This window comes from Poeciliopsis prolifica, unplaced genomic scaffold (assembly GCF_027474105.1).
Source record: "Poeciliopsis prolifica strain line A6 unplaced genomic scaffold, Auburn_PproV2 SCAFFOLD002, whole genome shotgun sequence".
Lineage (NCBI taxonomy): Eukaryota > Metazoa > Chordata > Actinopteri > Cyprinodontiformes > Poeciliidae > Poeciliopsis > Poeciliopsis prolifica.
The window spans coordinates 18,488,423-18,507,631 of NW_026562377.1; the positions used below are offsets into that span (position 1 = coordinate 18,488,423).

Below are 19,209 nucleotides of genomic sequence, written 5' to 3' on the forward strand. Positions count from 1 at the left end.
ATCTACATCACTGAAAAATAGGGACACTTTAACAATAGATAATCTGTGTTTATGTTTCAGAAGTTGTTAAAAATTAATTTTATTGCATTTTTTTTTCATGTAAAGACAGTTCAGGGCTTGAATCCCAGTCTAATGTCTTTCTGCATGGAGTTTGAATACTTTCCCCATGTTCTCCCTTGGTACTCCAGCTTCCTACCATAGTTCAAAGTTGTAACTATTAGATTAATTGATCTCTAAATTATGCTCAGTTATAAATTTGTGTGCATTGCTGTCTGCACTGTGATGTACTGGCGATCTGTTCAGGGTGTACACACTTTCCCAATGACTGCTGGACAGACATCTGTGACCTTGCAAGGATAAGCAATTATGAACGAAGAATGGGTTTTCTTCTCCCTAGTATTTTTCCAAAAGAAAACACTCATAATGTGACAGGCTTTTGCTGGAACTCTGGCCATTTCACACTTAGCTGAGTGCCTGAAATACAGCATCTCACGGTCATCAAGGCTTTAAAGAGGATGCACGCAAATGCTCACTGAATGAACCCAGCTTCACGCATGCTCTGTACAAGTGTGCAAATCTGCTGAATGCAGAAGAGTCACAGGTTTTTATGCTGAACTAAACTGACAGAATTCGAATCACCTCACCCAGGGGAATATTTTTGATTTGCTCAGTTTGCATCATGCAGATGAGTCAAAGTCTCTTTCTCTGTCTGCCTGTGAGCGCTGGGTGGGCTTTTTCTTTGTGTTTGTTTGTGTTTGATGACAGAGCAGACAAGGGCAGGAAGCCCTTCCAGACAAAATGAGCCAGCAGCCATTATCTTCTTAACAAGAACCCTATCCATCCTTATTTTTCATTTCCAGCACAAAGAAAGGGTCAGTTCTGCAGAACAAAGGAGATTTTCTCTGTGGTTCTCGTCACTAACAAGCTTTACTTTGTACTTCTACACCTTAAGGGAAGGAATAGTCACATTGCTCATTCACACACACACACAGACCCATTTGGCACTCTGGCCTTTCTTGATGATTTCATGCTACATCAGAATTGCTGCACAGTTTAATGCATTTCCATCATGTTTTTCCTGATGTCTGCCCATCATGCTTCAGTGTCTGTTCATACATACTGTCAGTGGCGTATGTATTCACTGCAGTACATACAGACATCAGTGTTCATGTTACATGCATGAATGCATAAGATTGTTACTGGTGTGGCGGGCGAAGTAAGAGTGTATTATTCATTTTGTGCATTGCATTTCTCTGCTGGGATGAGTTTGAGCAGGCAGGAGTTGTAAGGGTTCTGGATGCATATGAGAGGTTGAGGGGGGTTGGAGGTGAAGGGAGTTGGGCTTTGATCTGGAAACTTTCTGATGGTCTCAGATGTCTCAGAGCCTGAGCCTGAGAGCCACATACCCTTTTCTGGGTAAACATCCTCACTAGTGGTGAATCTCACCCCCTTCCCGCCGAACACTGGCCCACAGACGGGGCAGGAGGAGGAGAAAGGAGAAAGACGCAGAAATAAGATGTTTGCAGGGGTTCAAGATCAGAATCACAGTGTTGTAAAAACAGACCAACATGTATCAGCATTTTCATTAAAACAGGAAAAACTGTTATTTCTATTTATTAACACCGATGTTTTCCTTTTAAGAAGCATTGGGGAGATTGTTTTAAACACAGGCAAATCTGTGAAATCTTTTTTAGCATTTTGCAGAGTTAACGTTGAATAGCTCGTCCATTGAAGTGGCATCCCTCTGAGCGGTGCTCAGTGCATCAGCTTGAGAGCCAGCACAGAGACAACGGCTGCCACTTAACTTATCTGATGGTATGACAGAGACTGAGCAACAAAACTACAGTGAGTAAAAGATCAGAAATGGTGCATATTATATATATATATATATATATATATATATATATATATATATATATATATATATATATATATATATATATATATATGTTTTTTTTTCTTCCCAGGTAACTGGTACATATGCTAAAAGAGTAGTTTCAGAGTTTCCTGTTGTTCGGCTAGGAAAAAGCTCATCATTAGAAAATAATACTTGTCTACAAAGTTTTATTCTGCAATCTCTAAGACACAGATTTCCCAGACAACAAATGTAAAATGACAAAATGTGAAAAGATTAAAGATGTGTTAGTGGTGTTGGAAGCCAGTGTACATCAAACAATAAATTTGATTCATACTGTCAAAATAGAAACACTTCAAGGTAGAAAAAGCCTTTAGTTTACCTTGGGCATTTTGCGACTGGACAAAGGTCTTAACGAGTTTGTCAGTGGCCTGAGTGTAGAGGGACAGGGCGTAGTGGAGAGACTGAAGGTCAGGACTTTTTTCCAGGAAAGTTTTCTTCAGACCCACACCACCAGCATGGAAGTATTGCTATTATGCAGAAAGATAAGCCCCAAAACAGATTAATTATACTTTAATTAAAGTGTATGTAACAAAATAACAAAAATAAACTATCTTTAGGTGTCATTTCTAATTTACATTAGTAAATTAGAAAGAAACAGATTTCTAATACGGCTTTTCTTGTACCTTGTGCCTTGAAAGGACGTGGCTTAGGATGAAAATATCCTATCTACAGTAAGGTAACAGAAAGCATAAGGATTACCTTGATGGTGTCCAGAGCCAGCTCGATCACAGCACACTGCTTGGGTGATAGTGCTTTGGCCTCTTCACGCACCATGTGCTCCTAAATAGTGCAATCGCAGTGACATGATGCAAAAAATGACAAATCTCTAGTCATTATCTTATCTTGATATTTAATAACAGATTAAATCTTTTAGCTGAAGCAGTGGCGCCCAACCCTAGAGCATAAAATTAATGTACCTTCAGTTTAGACAGCTGTCCGAGCTCCTTGGCAGCGTTGAAGATGAGCTGAGTGCCCTGAAAGAGACGGAGGAAGAGGAAGAGGAGGTGGAAAGGAAGATAAGTAAAGTAAGACTTGCTCAGTATTATGAGAAAACAGGACTATAGGGCTTAGTGTCACACAGAGGACAGCGACGTTTCTGACACATATGCACCTACAGTATAAACATTCACTCTAAGCAGCTTTACTCATATCATGGTAGTTTCCTTCAAGTGCTCCTATAACACTTATCTGTGTTTTCTTCATACCACAACATTACACTCTGCTGCACAAACAAACACACACAGACACACAGCACAAAGGGAAAGAGGCTCAGCTCAAAGGAGGGGGAGGAAAGAAGAACAAACATGATCTCACACAAACACACACTGTTACAGAGCAGCTGTGCAGTCAGACTGTGGTGAGAGCAAAGAAAATCCTCCAGCCTAATGCAGTACTCTGGTAAGAGGATCTGATAAGTGCTGCAAACATTACCTTCTAATGAATGTCTTTTACAGCCTTAAAAGTTTGATATTGGGGTGCACCAAACTGGTGTTAAGTGGCTTGTAAATCATTGAAGACTGAGAAAAGTATCGGCTGCTGAGAAATTTTGCTATAACAACAAAGAGTGTTTGTTTTGTCTCTGACATTCCCAAGTGAACCAGCACCAGTTTGTATGACAGTTTAGAGAAATCAATTTTTCTGCTGTATTGTTAAATATTGAACAGAGGGATCTCATGTTGCAGCTACTGGCTAAACAAAGATTTCTTTGCCTTTGGGTTTCACTAAGCTTTACGTATGTCATTGTGATGCTATTTTTGACTGAAAAGAGGCAGACGCTTACAAACTCTCGTCACTGGCATGAAAGTCATATCAATTTAGGGCTTTTAAATATATTATAGATTTATTTATAGCATTCACTCATAGACTTCATGGACTAATAGCACTGCACATAATTTCAATTAATCTTTAAAACAAGAAGTCAGTGTACACGTTTCTATTCAGCTACTTGAAAAAACAAGTATATGCTATTTGTTTTCAGGTTTCAATTGCTTTCCCACTGATTTGCAGTAAAGTTGAAGAATTTGTAAGTACTCTTCCGTTATTATTCCATGAAATTTGCATTTGCTACTATGACTGATGGTGTCTATATTACAAATTTACTTTCCTCCATACAAAAACTGCTTTAGGACAGAATGTAGCATGCTAACATTAAGCTGTTAGAAAATTACAACATTTTCAAACTTAATGAAGATTCAGGGAGAATAACTTAAAATCAGGTCCCTTCCACCACATTAAATTGATTTAAAGTGATGCTACTAATTTGATCAAAGAATGGTCAAATATACAACCCTAGTGCTGCCAGAAGATTAGTGATAATGATGGAAAGCATCTAGTTTCTTTTTGCAATCTGACAAGGGATAATTAGTCAACTATTAGTATGCATACATTTCCACTTTAAATTTTGACCTTAAGTAGATCAGACAAAATCCACACATTGAGATTGTTAGAATAATCACATGAATAAGTTTAGAAAAACCCCCAAATTAATATGCCTTAAAGTCACTCAGAGAGTAGTTTGAGACTTATAATGGGAGAGTACAGTCAAACTATACATTGCTTAAAAAAAGACCACATTGTAAACTAGTAGAAAAACAAAATCTATATTTCTACTGCTGGGGAGCTGAGAGACAAAGACACAGAGAAAGGACATAAAGGAGAAAGACAAGACATATTGATCTGAAGGTGTTTAGTCCTTACATCACTGTGAGAAGCACTCTTCAGCCTCCCCTGGAAAGAGAGTAGTGGTTAATATTCGGAGCAATGGCCAGTCCCTGCTGCTATCTTACTTTACTCTCGTTTGCTACATGGGATGTGTGCTATATTGCTTTGCAAAATGTTCAAAGGACACTCATCACAACCAGAGAAGTTGTCTTTTTTAGTTAGCGACACTTTAACAACAACATAATTTGTGCTCTTAGATTTGACTCTTGGCCAAGAAGAACAGTAATACACCAAGAATAGCAAGATTCATACAAATATGCAAGTACCACATTTGAACTCCATACTTCATAGTACAAAAAAGTGCCAAGGAACACCCAGAAGCAAAATGGATTGTGTTAATAACATAAGAGGAAGATATCCAAATGTAAAAACTAAAAGTAACTATTTTTTTATGTTGAAAGACAGCTGGCTAAGAAACTTGATTTAATGCATGTCTGACAGAGAATAAGTAATTTAGCAAAAGCCTCTACAGTATACTTGACTCGAATCAAATAAAACTTACAAATTTAGGTTCTTATAAAATACCTGGTGATATGTATATTTAAAAACCAATCATTGCAATACTGAGAAATTCAAGTACAGTAAACAAATAAAAACTAAGGAACAAACCTTTTATAATGGATAAGATTTAAAGCAAAAACTAACATTTCAGGTGTAGAACAAATCAGAAGATCACTACATTTACTGTCACCTAAAGTGGCTAGAAATACGCACAGGAACATCACATCAGGTGAATTTGATTAGCATATTGTTACTTATTATCTTGAAGGGGTTTGCCCCATTGAAACCTCATTTAATTTGGTGTGATTCTGACTTCTGAGGTGAGAGCAAACCAGGGTAAAATGAAAAAAATTGTCTCAGAACTTCATTAAGAATGCCACAGTAGCTCAAGAGATTGGCAAGGGAATTAAGAAAACATAAAATAAATCCAAATCAGCAATTTCACTATCTAGAAAATAGTCTACAAGCGAAGCGCTGTCTCAGCTTGACAAATTCCCCCAGGAAAAACCAAACGATGCTTAAAAAAAACTCCAGAAGCTGTAAAATGTAGTTAAAAGGTGGATTTTTTATTTGAAAGAACTGAAATTTTTGAGGTGTGGCAAATTTTCTTTGCACAACTAAAGTGAAGAACTGCTTGTGATGTTATTCGTCTTTTTGATTGAATAAGGTCCTGCATGGTGCTGCAGCTTGTACTTTGTAGCAAGATTGTCCAAGATTTGGCTCCCAACCAGAATCTTTCTGAAAGAAGTTTTGTGATTGTTACAATGTATTGGTGTATGTTTGAGAGTTATTTTAATTGTTGGGGCAGCACAATAGTAGAAAACCTAGAGATGGGAGTCATAAGAGTACATATTGTAGGTTTTCTAATCTACATCAGCATCTACGCTGTTATCGGCTGACGTTAGTAATTTTTTAACATGTTGGTGTCAATCCGATAAGTAAAACTCGGTTGATATAATGTTGGTTTCCATAATGTTGGTATTTGTGTTTCTGGAGGGGAAAGGGTTGGCCATGTGGGATGCAACATGGGATTATGGAGCTGTTTAAATAAATCAGAAAAACAGTGTAGGCAGTGTGGTCGCTTTTACTTAGTATCAAAAGTATATCAGCCGTAACAGCAGCATCCATAGTGACTGAAATTTTCATATTGGTGATTACTTCCTGGAGGAACCAAGCGAAAGTGAAAACCAAAAGAAATAGGACATTAAGTCAGCCCATAGTTTTGAACTATACGGACAGTAATTTCTTTTAGGAAATAACATTTTGCATGTCAGTATTGTATACAGCACCACATTGTTACAACAGAACATTAAACTAAACCAGGACAGACCAACATGACAGGTCTGCAGAGACATACAGTGCAGTACAGTGTTGTACAGCAAACCGAGAGAAGACTGAAGTGTTGAAATAGATCAGATGCAAGCAACAAACCCACAGTAACGGATAGAAGGGCAGGGCAGTTTAAACGGGTAAAAGAGATAGAGGACAAAGGAAAAAGGGGCAGGTGATGGGGTCAAGACTCCCGATACCAAGAAACCGAGAGATCAGGGTCATCCCACTGATGTCCCAGTAACAGGACACATTGGATGAGAAGAAACAAGGCAACACCAGGCGGAAAAAAGAAGTACCACTTCCTGTTTGAGGAAGAAAAGAAAGCAGAGAAGGGGGTTCTGATAGATGAAGATTACTGCGGGAGAGTGGCACCTATAAGACGTATTCAGGAATGCACCATGCTTCTGTCCTCTCAAACAAGAGACAGAGCTAAGGGAAAAAGGTAAGAGACAGAGCAGATTGGAGCAGAGAAATTGTGAGGAGGGAGTGATGGAGCTACGCAAAAACGGGAGGAACGGGTGGCAGCCACATAAAGCAGATATTCGACCACTGTGACAGACAGACAGACACGCAGGAGTGCTGTACTTACAATCATCTGTGGAGGGAGAGCGGAGCAGGATGTAATAATAACCACAACGACAATCAGAAAGAAGGGTCAGTCAAGCTGCAAAGAGCCCCACATCAAGCAAAAACACATGTTCGGGCTCCAAGGCTGAAGGTTTGTGGACTATCTAACACCTGCATGGAGTCTGAGCGGAGTGCAGGTGAAAACTGATGAGTCAGCCAAAATAATTCTACTTTTTACAGCAAAATCTGTCTCTTGGTAAATGTGATGATTTAATAGATTTTATAGATTTAGCCTTTCTTTTTTCCTTTCAGTTGATTAATCGGGAAACCTACAGAACAAAAGTATTCATACTCCCTGAACTTTTTCATGCTTTGTCACACTACCACCATGAACTCAGCAGAATTTATTGGGACTTTTTGTGATAGGAATCCTACATAATTCTTAAAGGACATGTTTTCAAAAATTACACAAATTAAAGCCCAGAAAGAGCGGCATGTACTGTATTTTTCAACACTGGCTTTTCCTTGTCAATCTTCCAGATTTATGGAGTACAAGAGAAATAGCAGCTCAGGTCTCCCACCTGAGCTGTTGATCTCTTCAGTCCCTCCAGAGTCGGCATGCTCTTCTTGGCTTCTCTGAATATGTTTTGTCAGTTTACAAGAATGGACACATTTTTGTTTCTTTTCAGTTGCACTATCTTCTTTGTAATTGTGGGATGACCGATTGAGCAAAGCTCTGACAGGCACCCAAACTTGGGATATCATTTTTAATCTAATCCTGCTTTAAACATTCGTCACGACTAAATTAGTTTATTTTGTTGTTCTTAATCATGTTATTTATGTAATAATTTTCACTAACAAACCTCTGAGAACTTTACAAGACTGCTGTGTTCATACTGGAATAAAATTACACATAAGTGGTCTTTAATTCCTAATTTGGCAACTTCCAGAAAAAAGAGTTTCTGAATAAAAAAAAAAAAAAAAAAAAAAAACATTTTCCTTCCTCTTCTCAATCATGCCCTACTTTATATTGGTCTAACACATAAAATCCCAACAAAATAATGTGAGATAGTTGCAATGAAAAAATAATTTCAGGGCGTATGAAAATATTCAAAAAGCACAGCATGTGCTTGTAATACAACAGACGTCCGCAATGACGTGTATCATAACTAAATATAACTTTATTTTCAGTGATATGAGGCTCTTTAGATAAAAAAAAAACCAACAGAAACAACATATATAAATATATATAAAACAAAGCAAAGTAAGAAGGAAAGAAGAGGCTGCTTTCCATAATGTAATAGTCTTTTTGGAAGTGGGCCAGATCCTTAGGGCAAACAAATTTAAGCCAAACTGTTGCCAACCACTCATAAAGCAGGATTCTCTCCAAATATTTGTAGGGTGACACTCTGGAGAGCAGCCATGAGCTGATGCTGAAATGATATGGTGCAATCCATTTTTCCTGTGCTCTTTATTAAAATACTCCATCTTGGTTGCTCGAATGAAAAGAGACACTGGTGGCAATGTCGAATGCTCTGTGTGTGGAAGGTGAAGAAGAGAGCTGGGTGGCATGTAAAAGCAAGGCAAAAGCAGTTTGATCTTTTGTATATATCGGACCCATCTTGAACAGCAACACATGTTTCTTCTTTTGTTATCCATTTTCTCCCTTTTCATTAAGTCCTTCCTTCAGCCTTTAGTGTGTGTAAGCACAAAATCAAAAGATGGAAACTTTTCATTTTTGGTCATAGAAACATTCACTGTGACTTTAAGACGATACACAACACTGATATTAGCTGTTTGCAAAGATGGTCTGAATGCATGAGTGTTTATTCACATTAGAAATATAAGCATATATCTGTTTTTGCATGCATGCAATGTTTATTTGGTGTAACAAACCCAGAGTTTCAGGTAATTAATATGCAGCTTTGTATAATTCTCCCCGTTCACGCATACGTGTCTGAGCTCTCACCGTTTGGTCTGTGAGTGGAGGCAGAACGATGGTTTTCTCCATGGTGTTCATTACCAGCTTCCAAAGCTCCTTCAACACACGTTTTAGGACAGTCTTCTCACAAATCTTAGCAAACAGAGAGAGGCTGGAACAAAAGAAATAATGATAAATACTAGAGCTCCGTCAACACATGTTTAAGAAAACATTGTTATGTCTCCAAGAACATCAGTATCTTGCAGCAGAGTGAATGACTATACAATAACAATGAATTTCACAATGCATGGACGTCAGTAGAAACAGGACCGAATATGTTGAATAATAATGTTTCTGGATCACTTATTTATTTTCTCACTGCAGAAGCTTAGATGAAAATGCCAAACTGCCTTACTTGCTGTCCAGGAACTCCATGATTGGCTGCAAGACGTTGTCGGCGTCCTGGGCCACACTGCTGGCGTTCCCTATATTCGACGTTCCTTTCACCTGAGCCAAGATGTCGCCCATCTGCTTCACATTTTCTTCAATGTGAGGCTGGAAACTATGGTGCAAAAAAAATGCAGCTTTATGTGAGAAATGTCTGGCAGAAATCTACGTTGTGGTTCAAGTTTGAATGTGAGTGTGGGTGAATTTCCACCTGACAGCAAAGACTCTGCTCAGATCATCCATGACATTGTTGAGCTTCACTTGAAGATCTTTCAGGATATCACTGGCCTCCACACACAGCTAAATCAGAAACACAAATGCACAAGTACAACTTTTATAATAAAAACAGTTCTAAGTGATCAATTGCTAAAATATTATTTTTGTTTTATTAGATAATAAAAAACCATAAGAAGGAAAGTAACTGGATAAATAAAAAAAATCTATATTTTAAATACATTTTATTTTTTTGTTTGATATTTTTTTCTCATCAAAAGTGTTAAAATATTATAGCTGGTTCACATCTTTCAAGACTTCCTATACATTTTACTATCATATTTATTATCATGTCTGCTGAATGTCTCCTTTATTACTTAAATAATACTTAAATAATTATTTTACTAAACTTAGGAATAAACAGATTATAACAGATATATTATAACAGATTATAGCAAAATAAAGACTCTTTATAGCAATTTAAACTTCACTTGATCTAAGATGGTCATAAATCGAAACACAAAAGTGTTGAGTAAAGGTCCCTCTAGTATGATATAGTGGCAGAGTTACTCACGTCTTTTCCACCCATGGCTTCAAACATTTTCTCCAACTGAACCCTCAGTTGTTGGATGTTGTTGATCAGAATGCAGGGCTGAAAATAAGAGTTTATATGTGTCTGAACTAAGATCTTTAAAGACAAATCTGTTTATTGGTGTTGGTGAAACAAATCGTTTTTCTGTAAAAAATAAAAATAAATACTTTATGCAGGCTCAATGAATCACTTACCACTTTCTCCATGGTAACATAGTTGGCAAACAACTTGGAAATTATGTCAGCATAGGACAGAAGAACATTGCTGATGGTCTGCAAAATACACATAAAGAATGCTTAACTTTGTTTTGTTTTTTTTTCTTTGAAAGTGAGGAAGGTGCTGCAAGAAAAACCGCGATAAATCTACCTTGGCAAATCGCTTCATGTAATGTCCTACGATCTGTGGATCTGGACACTCTAACTTTCTGATGATCTCAAAGCTCTGGTTGAGCTGGGAGAATACATCCACCACCGAACAAGAGAAGAGAGCATGTTCTGATGTGACCTGGAACTGCAGAGCAGAAAAACATGGGCTAAGAAAATTAAAAAGAATGAAAAAAAAAATGTAATTATGAATTAGAGATTAATGAATCTGCAGCAGGAAGAAAGTTGGGATTCAAAAATGTGGGGAAATGTAATCTTTGCCCAACTAAAACCATGGAGGCTGAGAAACAGGTGCTGTATTAAACCGATCCTTTGATGTCTGTCACTGAGTGTCCAACTACTGAGACCAGACAGTTCAACAGGCCGCCGGTGACAGGTGGAGGGGACTGTCGGCCTCATTGTAATTGGCTGGTTAGCACCTGCTCTCTAATTGGATGGGGTGTCTCAGTGTGACCAAGGGGAGTCTGGGTAATGAGGCGAGGACAGCTTCCATGCACTCACAGCTGTAGAATAAAGCCAGCAATGCCTTGATGCAACAAAATTTTCTTCCCTGTTACTTGAAGTAGAGAGGAAAGTTTTTGGAGGAAGGCAGAAGAAAGATGAAGCTTTGAAAGATAATAAAAGAATCTGAAACCTTACCCCATCTTTTTTGTCTCTCTCCAAAGCCCCGTGCAAAAAGTCACGAGAGACTTCCTCATTTTCATCCAGCCACTGGATGACGAACGGCTCAAACCACCTGCAGAACCCAAACATGCTCGCATATATTTGCGCCACATGTTGACTTTAGTTCTTACAAAAATGATGTTACTCACGCAGGGTATTCTGGCACTCGGCTCTTGAAGAAGGGAAGGTCTTTGCAGTACTCGTTGTACAGCCATTTAACCTTAAAGTGCAGGTTCATGTAATCGGCACTCTTACACAAACGGTTTTTCTCATGTTCTAAAAAAGACAGAAAACATAAACCCATTCAGATGTCTTCCTTCACTCACAACCGATCTGCAGCAAACTGACTTCTACTTCTGCTTGTCCTTTATTGAAAGAAATTGTCATTCATCATCGTTTTCATTTTTATCAACTTGTGTTCAGCTTTAATCCCGAAACTGAAACTGGAAGACTAACAGATATTTTCTGTAAAATATATTTAGTTCACTATTCATATAAATATCTCTATATCAGGCCTTAGCAGTTCACATACTGAAGTTTTGATTTCAACTCACCTTCCATTGCATACTTCATATCCTGAGCAAACAGATTCCACATTACTTCGGCACTTATTTTTCCAACGTTGAGCTCCTGAGGAAACCTTGATGGAGAAGAACAAAGAACATGAAACTCATCGAGTGAAAGAATGCTACTTTAATGTTATGAAGCTGAAACTGATCATCAGAATGATCTGCCATTCATTTTATTAAATTTTATTGATACATACTGGTTTAAGCAGGGAGTGTAAGAGTTTTTGTCCTCCTCAATGATGGAAACAATAAGTGTGATGAGTTTGGACCAGAAGTCCAGGTTCTTTATACTAGGTCCCTGCTCCTCAGGAGGCACAGCACCCTGCTTGGCCTGGAAGAAAATATAGCAACTTTTATCACTGAAGTCAACAGTGTTGGCTCTCTGTTAACTTTAAACAAGTTTTACTAGTTAATATGACTGTTTCTCCCACGTCATGGATAACTGCATATATTTTTTAACATAAACACAATCACATTTTTTTATGAGAGTACTTTTCACTTTGACACATCCAGCATAGGCACTGCAAATCCTATATTCATTTTGAGCTTGTCATTATAAATTGCTATTTAGAATTAGATAAGCTTCATTATTTTATGTGAGCTGCAAACTTAAGAGTCTTTTCTCTTTTGTCACAGATGGACTTAGGTCACTAGCTTTATCAAGATTCTTGGCAACAAAACAAATTTTAGCAAAGTATTTCAAGAAGTACTTCTGATGGTTTCTCAAATTACAAAATATAATTGTAGAATAAGGTAGAAATAAAAGAACACAATGTTGATGTTAAAAGTTGAAATGCTGTGTTAATCATATGCGGTAAATTTATTGAAAGAATATATTCAAAATACTTTTTAAATAAAGTACTATGAAGTTTGCATTGTGACAGCCTCTGTTAGTGAATAAGATAATCAGTTAGCCAAAGTATGTAAATGTCAACTTGAATTTTCCAAAAGTTCAAAGGGTTTTTGGAGAGAAGGGTCGAATTCTCCAGGGTTTGAAGTAGTTTAAGATGTGTGGCAAGAAAAAAAAGCTGCAGGAATAAAAAGGGAAAGAATTATCTTGCAGACATTTCCTGCAAAATGCTGCCACATCCCTGAGGTTGAAATGTTTTATTCAAAGGGAAAAATGCCTATTTGAAATTCAAAGGGGGGGCGATTTAATGAACACTTGAAACAAGTTCTAGACATCCCTGTTGAAATTCGCTGTAGAAATTTTGGATTGAAGAGCCTGGCATATACAGACTGCAGAGATGATAAGAGCTCAGCACACATAAAAGGCACACAGGCAGAGCAGTCACAGTGCTTTTAACACATCAAATAAGGACAGCTTAATTAGTGAGCAAAAATGGAGTCCCAACAAGGACAAATCTTTTTGTTCTTCTTTGCTACAAGGAAGTGCTGCTTTTAAGGATCACCAAGTTAACTTTCTAAATGAGCTCCAGGTTATGTGATTCAGGGAGATTAAATAAAACTGTAGTGAACTATATTTGCTCGTATTTTGGCGCTATTAAACTGTCCACATCCAGGGTGTGCAATTGTGATTCCCCAGGTCTGGTGCTTTATACATTTTACATTTAGACCTGCAACAACATGCCCAATTCAAATAGTTCAATTATCTCCTCATTCTGACAAAAGGCTCTGCAGGAGCATGCTATTAACACATTTATTGAAATCAGAAGTGTTTGAGCAGAATTACATGTCTTTGTCTCAAGAATAGCATGCTTGCCCTACACCAACATAGTAGCACATACACAGTCAAAAGTTTTATTATATTTTATATGTTAGGGATTCAATAAATCCTTTTAGGGAGTCAGTCAGTCCAGTGCTGTTGCCTCTTACCGGGTCTGTTTGGTACTCGCGGCTGTAGAGTTCGTGACAGTTATTGAAGATGTACTCGTAGGTGGAGTTGAGGCAGGCTTTCACACAATCCTTTACAACCTGACTGGCCCTGGGTGGGGACTGGAGCTCCTGAACCTGAAAACACAAAGAAAACAATGCAGTCAAACCAGATGACCTATCAATTGACACAATGTCTGACCTTGTTTTACAGTGAGGCTTTGAAGGGGACTGCACCTTCATTCTGAAGAAGGTAATACTGGTGAGGAGGTCAACTGTGGATTTGAGATCCTGTAGCCTCTCAGGGCTGCTGGCCGGGAAATTATTCTGCGGTCACAGGGGAAAACAAACAACACACACACACACACACTAAACCTCAACGCAACATTTCACATTTGCCTGTATCTAGTGTGTGTATGTGCAAAATCCAGCCTTGTCGCACAATTTTCACTGTCAGTGAGATCTCAGCTTGCTGTGTGGGTGGGCGGTGTTTCCTGGATGTGCCTGTGTATGTTTGAGAAGAAATGTCACTCTAATTAACAAAATGCCTCTTGTTTTTAGTGTTTCTCCAAAAAGGAAGAGTAACAATTGACGATGCAGAAGACATAATGAGAATTATGTGTGAGTGTGTACTTCCTGAAAAGAAAGAGCAATCTTACTCGATACATGGAGAGGTCTATCCTTAGAGAGTTGTGCAGCTGATCTAGAAGCTTGACAAATCGCTCTTTCTGTGGGTAAAACAAAAACAGGATGAAAGAATTTGAATGAGGACATTTATTCAGAAAGATATCCCTGACCCCCATAAGAATAGAAGAGCACTTATTTATTCTATGATTAAAATATGCATGTAGCTTATAGATGTTTTAGTGACTCACTCCAAAGTTTGAAGCAGCAAATCGGTCAGAAGCAGAAACATTGTTGGTTGCCTGGGTGGTGTGGGCGTAGTAGGCGTTGATGTTGGCCAGCAGGGTGCTCATGACTGCAGGCACACCAGGGCACATGTACTTGGATGACAAGCAGGCAAAGTGACTGTAAATAAGAAATGAAACCATGAGCAAACACCGGATCTTAACGGCTTCAATACATTACTGCACAAAATCATATTCTAGGTCCTCTCTATATGCATTGATGTTTGGAGATTTTTAACTTAGAATCGTACGTCATGGCCTGGTAGATGGACTCCACTCCGTAACGCATGGCAAACTCGTCCACTATTTCTTGGGGAGTTTCCTCAAAATAAACTTTCCAAGCATCGTCACCTTTTGCATCAGGAATCTTCACCACACCATTATTCTGGATATCTGTTACATAATGAAAGAGATTCTGCAGAAAAAAAACACAGAAACAAAGTAAAGTGAGAGAGGTTGAAGGAGAAAAACAATAAGAAACAAAGATGAAAATGGGAAATATACAGTACAGAGGTTTGAAATGAATGAAAAGTAATTCAATCATTTTTTCACATCTCAGTAGTTTACTGAGGCGTAATTAGATTTCATACACATTAAACTATATAGGTAGCATAGTGCAAGCTCTCAGTCCTTTATGTCTGTTGGTTATAATGTATGAAGTACCATGCAACTACATTAAGAGGCCAGCAGAAGCTGTTGTGCAGACCATAAATGTTGAACCACTGAAACACACTCATGGTGAGTTTATGAGAACTTATCTGAAGCAATAAGTATGATCATATGACATTTAAGGTTCACCTAATAAGATCTGCTGAGCAATGAGCCCAGCAATGACTCCATTGAAATCTGAGATTCATCTACAATCAATCAGGTGATTTTTTTTCTTCTGCACAGAGTCAGAACATAAAAGTGTCTATCTTCGCTTTGTAGGAAAGGGACCAGTTTCTTTAGAAAAAAGAATACTCCACGGGATATCAATCTGGAAAGGACCTCATTATCTCTCTTATTGTAATCACAGGTTCCTAATCATATTTCAAATTGTTTTAAGCTTTATAAGTGCTCTGACTGGCAATGTCAAAGTTTGGGTACCATTTTGTAACCCTTAAAAAAGAAAAGTATAAATTAAAAAATTATGCACTTGCATTTATTTTATAGGTATTTTTGAAGGTACCATTGCACTTTAAACCAGTGTGATACTGGTGATTTTGTTTAAACAAATTTAACAGATTTTTCCCCAACTGAATACATTTTCTCAATGTAAAGATTCGGTTTTCCTTAATTTTTCAGTCTGAAATTATGCTGTAGCAATAAATAAGCTGGTCTTTTTTAAAGATAAACATTACCTCATGCAGACAGGTGTACTGTACATGATATGGAGCGACTGTCTCTTCTCCTTTAATTTCCACATTAATGCGCATTCGGATTGCCCCAGACACGGCTGATTTGTCCGTACGTTTGTCTGCGAAGTGTGCAAAACAGAAAGACCATCACTCAACTTCATCCTGAAATTTCTACAATTGTAACAATTATGTGACCCTGGCAGCTTCTGCATGGCAAGATAACCCAGAAGATGTTAAACTATTGCACTTTAAACAAGAAGGAACAATAAAAGAGCATACCAAGATTATACCAGACATCCATCTCTCCACTCAGAGTGCGGACTTCAATGATAGTTTGACCGAGGAAGTCATCCGACTCTCGCTTGAACTTTTGCTTCACCCGAGACTTAATATCATCGTCTTCATCCCACACTCGCACCTTGATACGGTCTGAGGAGTTGTGACATTCACTGGAAATGTGAAACAAGAGATTCAGCAACATGCATCAATAACAGTGACCATTTCTCACTGATATCATGACTCATGTCGGATGACTTCCAAAGAAAAAATATTTGTATGATCTACCACTAAATACTTTCTGCTGAAGCAACTATACAGTCTCAACCCGTCTAGTGAAATTTTTATGACTCACAAATTAAACGTTTCCTCCCAGATAGGGTTGAGGTTGCCATAGATAGTTTTGGTCCTCTTCTTGGTCTTCCCCACCTGGACAGTTACATAGGGGTCGCTGGAACCAGTTTTATCCTTTGCTTGCAGCCCTTGAGCACATAACACTGAACAAAAGAGAAGAAACAATGGACTGTAACTATGTGTGTACTTACATGTAAACAGTTGCCTCATACTAAAACATAAACATCACAAATAGGACTGTGTTTAACACAGCTGTCATCTCCTTTGATAGCGATGCTGACCTAATTGGCCATCTCTGTTCAAGGTGAGCTGAAAATGGCTTCCCCTCACCTGTGATGCAGATCTTGGCTGACCATTTGGAGGTGCCGTCGAGCACACTCTGCTTGATCTGCTTCATTTGGGTGACATGGGTGGACTTGACGACAGCAAACACTTCCTGGATGAGTTCAAAGATCTCTGGTTTGTTCCTCTCACGGATCTTCATGCGGTCTTTAAGAACCATGATGATGTTCTGGGTTCTGTCCTCTGCACCATGCTTGGAGCTCTTCTCTGCAGCTCCTTGTTGCAAAGACAGTCAAAATGTTATATCAGGAAAAGGATTAGAAATCATAAATGAAATTAACTTGATTTCAAATAAAATGTGTTGACAGATCGGAAAATAAATAAATGACAACATGAGCCTAAGTTTATTACTGAGAAGCAACATTTTCCATATCTAGAAAATGTATTTTCAATTGATTTTAAGCCGTCAAAGTAAGAAGTTTATGTGCGCAAATGAAAAAAACTATGACCTATTTCATGAATCAAAAGCCAACGAAGCTCTAAGCAATAAAAAGCTGAGCTAAAAACTGATGACAAACAGAGAGCTAAATGACAAGGAAAGACAAATTGCTTTTAATATCTTTCCACACAAAAAAGATACAGAAAAGGAGGAGGAGGACTCTGTTTGGCTTTGATTATTGAAGATAAGAAGAATAAGTAAACTGAATGGTTTTTCTGTTGATAAATAGAAAACATTTATACAGTAAAGCAACACAAATCTTCCACTAAACACACAATCACTTCAGCAAAAAGTTTAGTTTGAGGGTAAAATTAATAAAAAAATAAAAATAAAAGAAAGAAAATCTCACAGATCTTCATGTGTGAAAAAGTCAAATGTGACACATATCACTGGAATAAATGCCATTTTATTTTGGGCTTTTACAGAAGCCTCTTCTGTGTCTAAATTATGGATGTACAGCATCCTCAAATATGACCAGCAACATCATTAATTGACAAGTTGCAGGGTATTTGTCCAATTTTTTTTAATCAACATGAACTTATTTAAGCTAAATTAAGACATGTTGGCTAAAGGGGAAGCTAACCTTGTGGTTTCTGTCAGAAACCACAAGGAGGCCGATTTTATAAGTTCTCTGGTTCTAACAAGAATCAAATTACATGAACAGAAGCCAAAATAAGTAAATTATTTTTTAAGAGATAACCTTGTGGGTCTTTGTGACATGAGTCTCAAAAATAGACAGGAATAACTATGGTTAGTATTTATAATACTTTAAACACAACACAAATAGTCAGGAATAAAATAGAAAACAAAAAACAAACAAACAGTGTATATGTCAATTTCAGTGAGAAAATGTTTTGATTAAAACTCACCCATGAGCTAATACAAGGCACATGGGAGCCTATACTATCTGTCTTTATTCATTATGACAGTTTCAATTTTGTTAGGTCATTTGTGTACACATGCGTTAAACCATCATGTCACGCACAGTTTCTTCCTAACACTTCTCTTACTTTGTAGACAGTCAGCATTGAGCAGGTCCTGGCACTTCTCATGGCATTTGACGCCACACTCAGTGCAGCGCATGCCTTGGCGAGCAATACCCCACAGCAGTCCTTCACACTCGTAGCAGTAAGTTGGAGTGGTGGCTGTCCACACCTCGAAATTGTGTGGGGTGGTGCAAGAGATCGGGTATATGAGCGCCTGAAGGGTCTTCTTGTAGACATGACTCTTCTACAGAATGAGCAGAAAAGATTCACTAAGAGTTTGGCTTCCATGCTCCACACTCAGAGTGAGTTACTTTCATTAAAGTGTGTTTGAATAAACTGAAAACAAACCAGTTCTTCATTATGCAGGGTGCTGGACGTTAATGCTGAGGTGATGCCAGCCTTCCTGGAGTTCTGGACCAAAGACTGAGTGAATGAGCAGAATGGAAATTAATAACTGTACTATATATAATATAGTTAATATATATGCTATACTCTTTATCTTATGCACATCTGTGAGCCTATGTAACTAAATGTATCATCAGTAAAACTTCCTATTATTCCTTTAATCGAACGTGCCCAGTCAAATGATAACACAAACATACACTTTTACGAACAAATTAATTAAAATATTTTAATATGAAAAAATACTCACCATTGCCTTTGGTTTAGGAAAAGAAGAGAAAGAGATATTTAACATTAGACATGACAAGAAAAACTGATTTATTCAGACAGTGATAAAATAGCTTACTATAACCAAAACCAAATCCTTAGTATTAGTGTCAATATTAGTGGTAGAATGTGACTTTATCAAATAGCAACATTTAACAAAGCTTTTCAGTTTAGATAAATTTAGGTGATGGTTGAATCAATGAAGACATACAACGTATAATGATAATGTATAGCA

General features: G+C 37.7%; 1 protein-coding gene across 1 annotated transcript in view; it reads right to left on the minus strand.

The window, feature by feature from the left end:
• unc13a (unc-13 homolog A (C. elegans)) overlaps positions 1-19,209 on the minus strand; it is a 45,746-nt gene that overhangs the window by 8,680 nt on the left and 17,857 nt on the right. Inside the window, exons 15-39 of the mRNA XM_055047889.1 lie at positions 18,654-18,728; positions 18,330-18,549; positions 16,869-17,096; positions 16,540-16,681; positions 16,188-16,357; positions 15,912-16,027; positions 14,820-14,983; positions 14,536-14,689; positions 14,320-14,388; positions 13,898-13,987; positions 13,664-13,798; positions 12,025-12,158; positions 11,813-11,898; positions 11,408-11,534; positions 11,235-11,331; positions 10,579-10,722; positions 10,407-10,484; positions 10,195-10,272; positions 9,619-9,707; positions 9,376-9,522; positions 9,009-9,132; positions 2,836-2,892; positions 2,618-2,698; positions 2,238-2,385; positions 1,407-1,463 (exon numbers count right to left, since the gene is read on the minus strand). Coding sequence (XP_054903864.1) covers positions 1,407-1,463; positions 2,238-2,385; positions 2,618-2,698; positions 2,836-2,892; positions 9,009-9,132; positions 9,376-9,522; positions 9,619-9,707; positions 10,195-10,272; positions 10,407-10,484; positions 10,579-10,722; positions 11,235-11,331; positions 11,408-11,534; positions 11,813-11,898; positions 12,025-12,158; positions 13,664-13,798; positions 13,898-13,987; positions 14,320-14,388; positions 14,536-14,689; positions 14,820-14,983; positions 15,912-16,027; positions 16,188-16,357; positions 16,540-16,681; positions 16,869-17,096; positions 18,330-18,549; positions 18,654-18,728 — 3,010 coding nt within the window. The remainder of the gene's footprint in view (positions 1-1,406; positions 1,464-2,237; positions 2,386-2,617; positions 2,699-2,835; positions 2,893-9,008; positions 9,133-9,375; positions 9,523-9,618; positions 9,708-10,194; positions 10,273-10,406; positions 10,485-10,578; positions 10,723-11,234; positions 11,332-11,407; positions 11,535-11,812; positions 11,899-12,024; positions 12,159-13,663; positions 13,799-13,897; positions 13,988-14,319; positions 14,389-14,535; positions 14,690-14,819; positions 14,984-15,911; positions 16,028-16,187; positions 16,358-16,539; positions 16,682-16,868; positions 17,097-18,329; positions 18,550-18,653; positions 18,729-19,209) is intronic.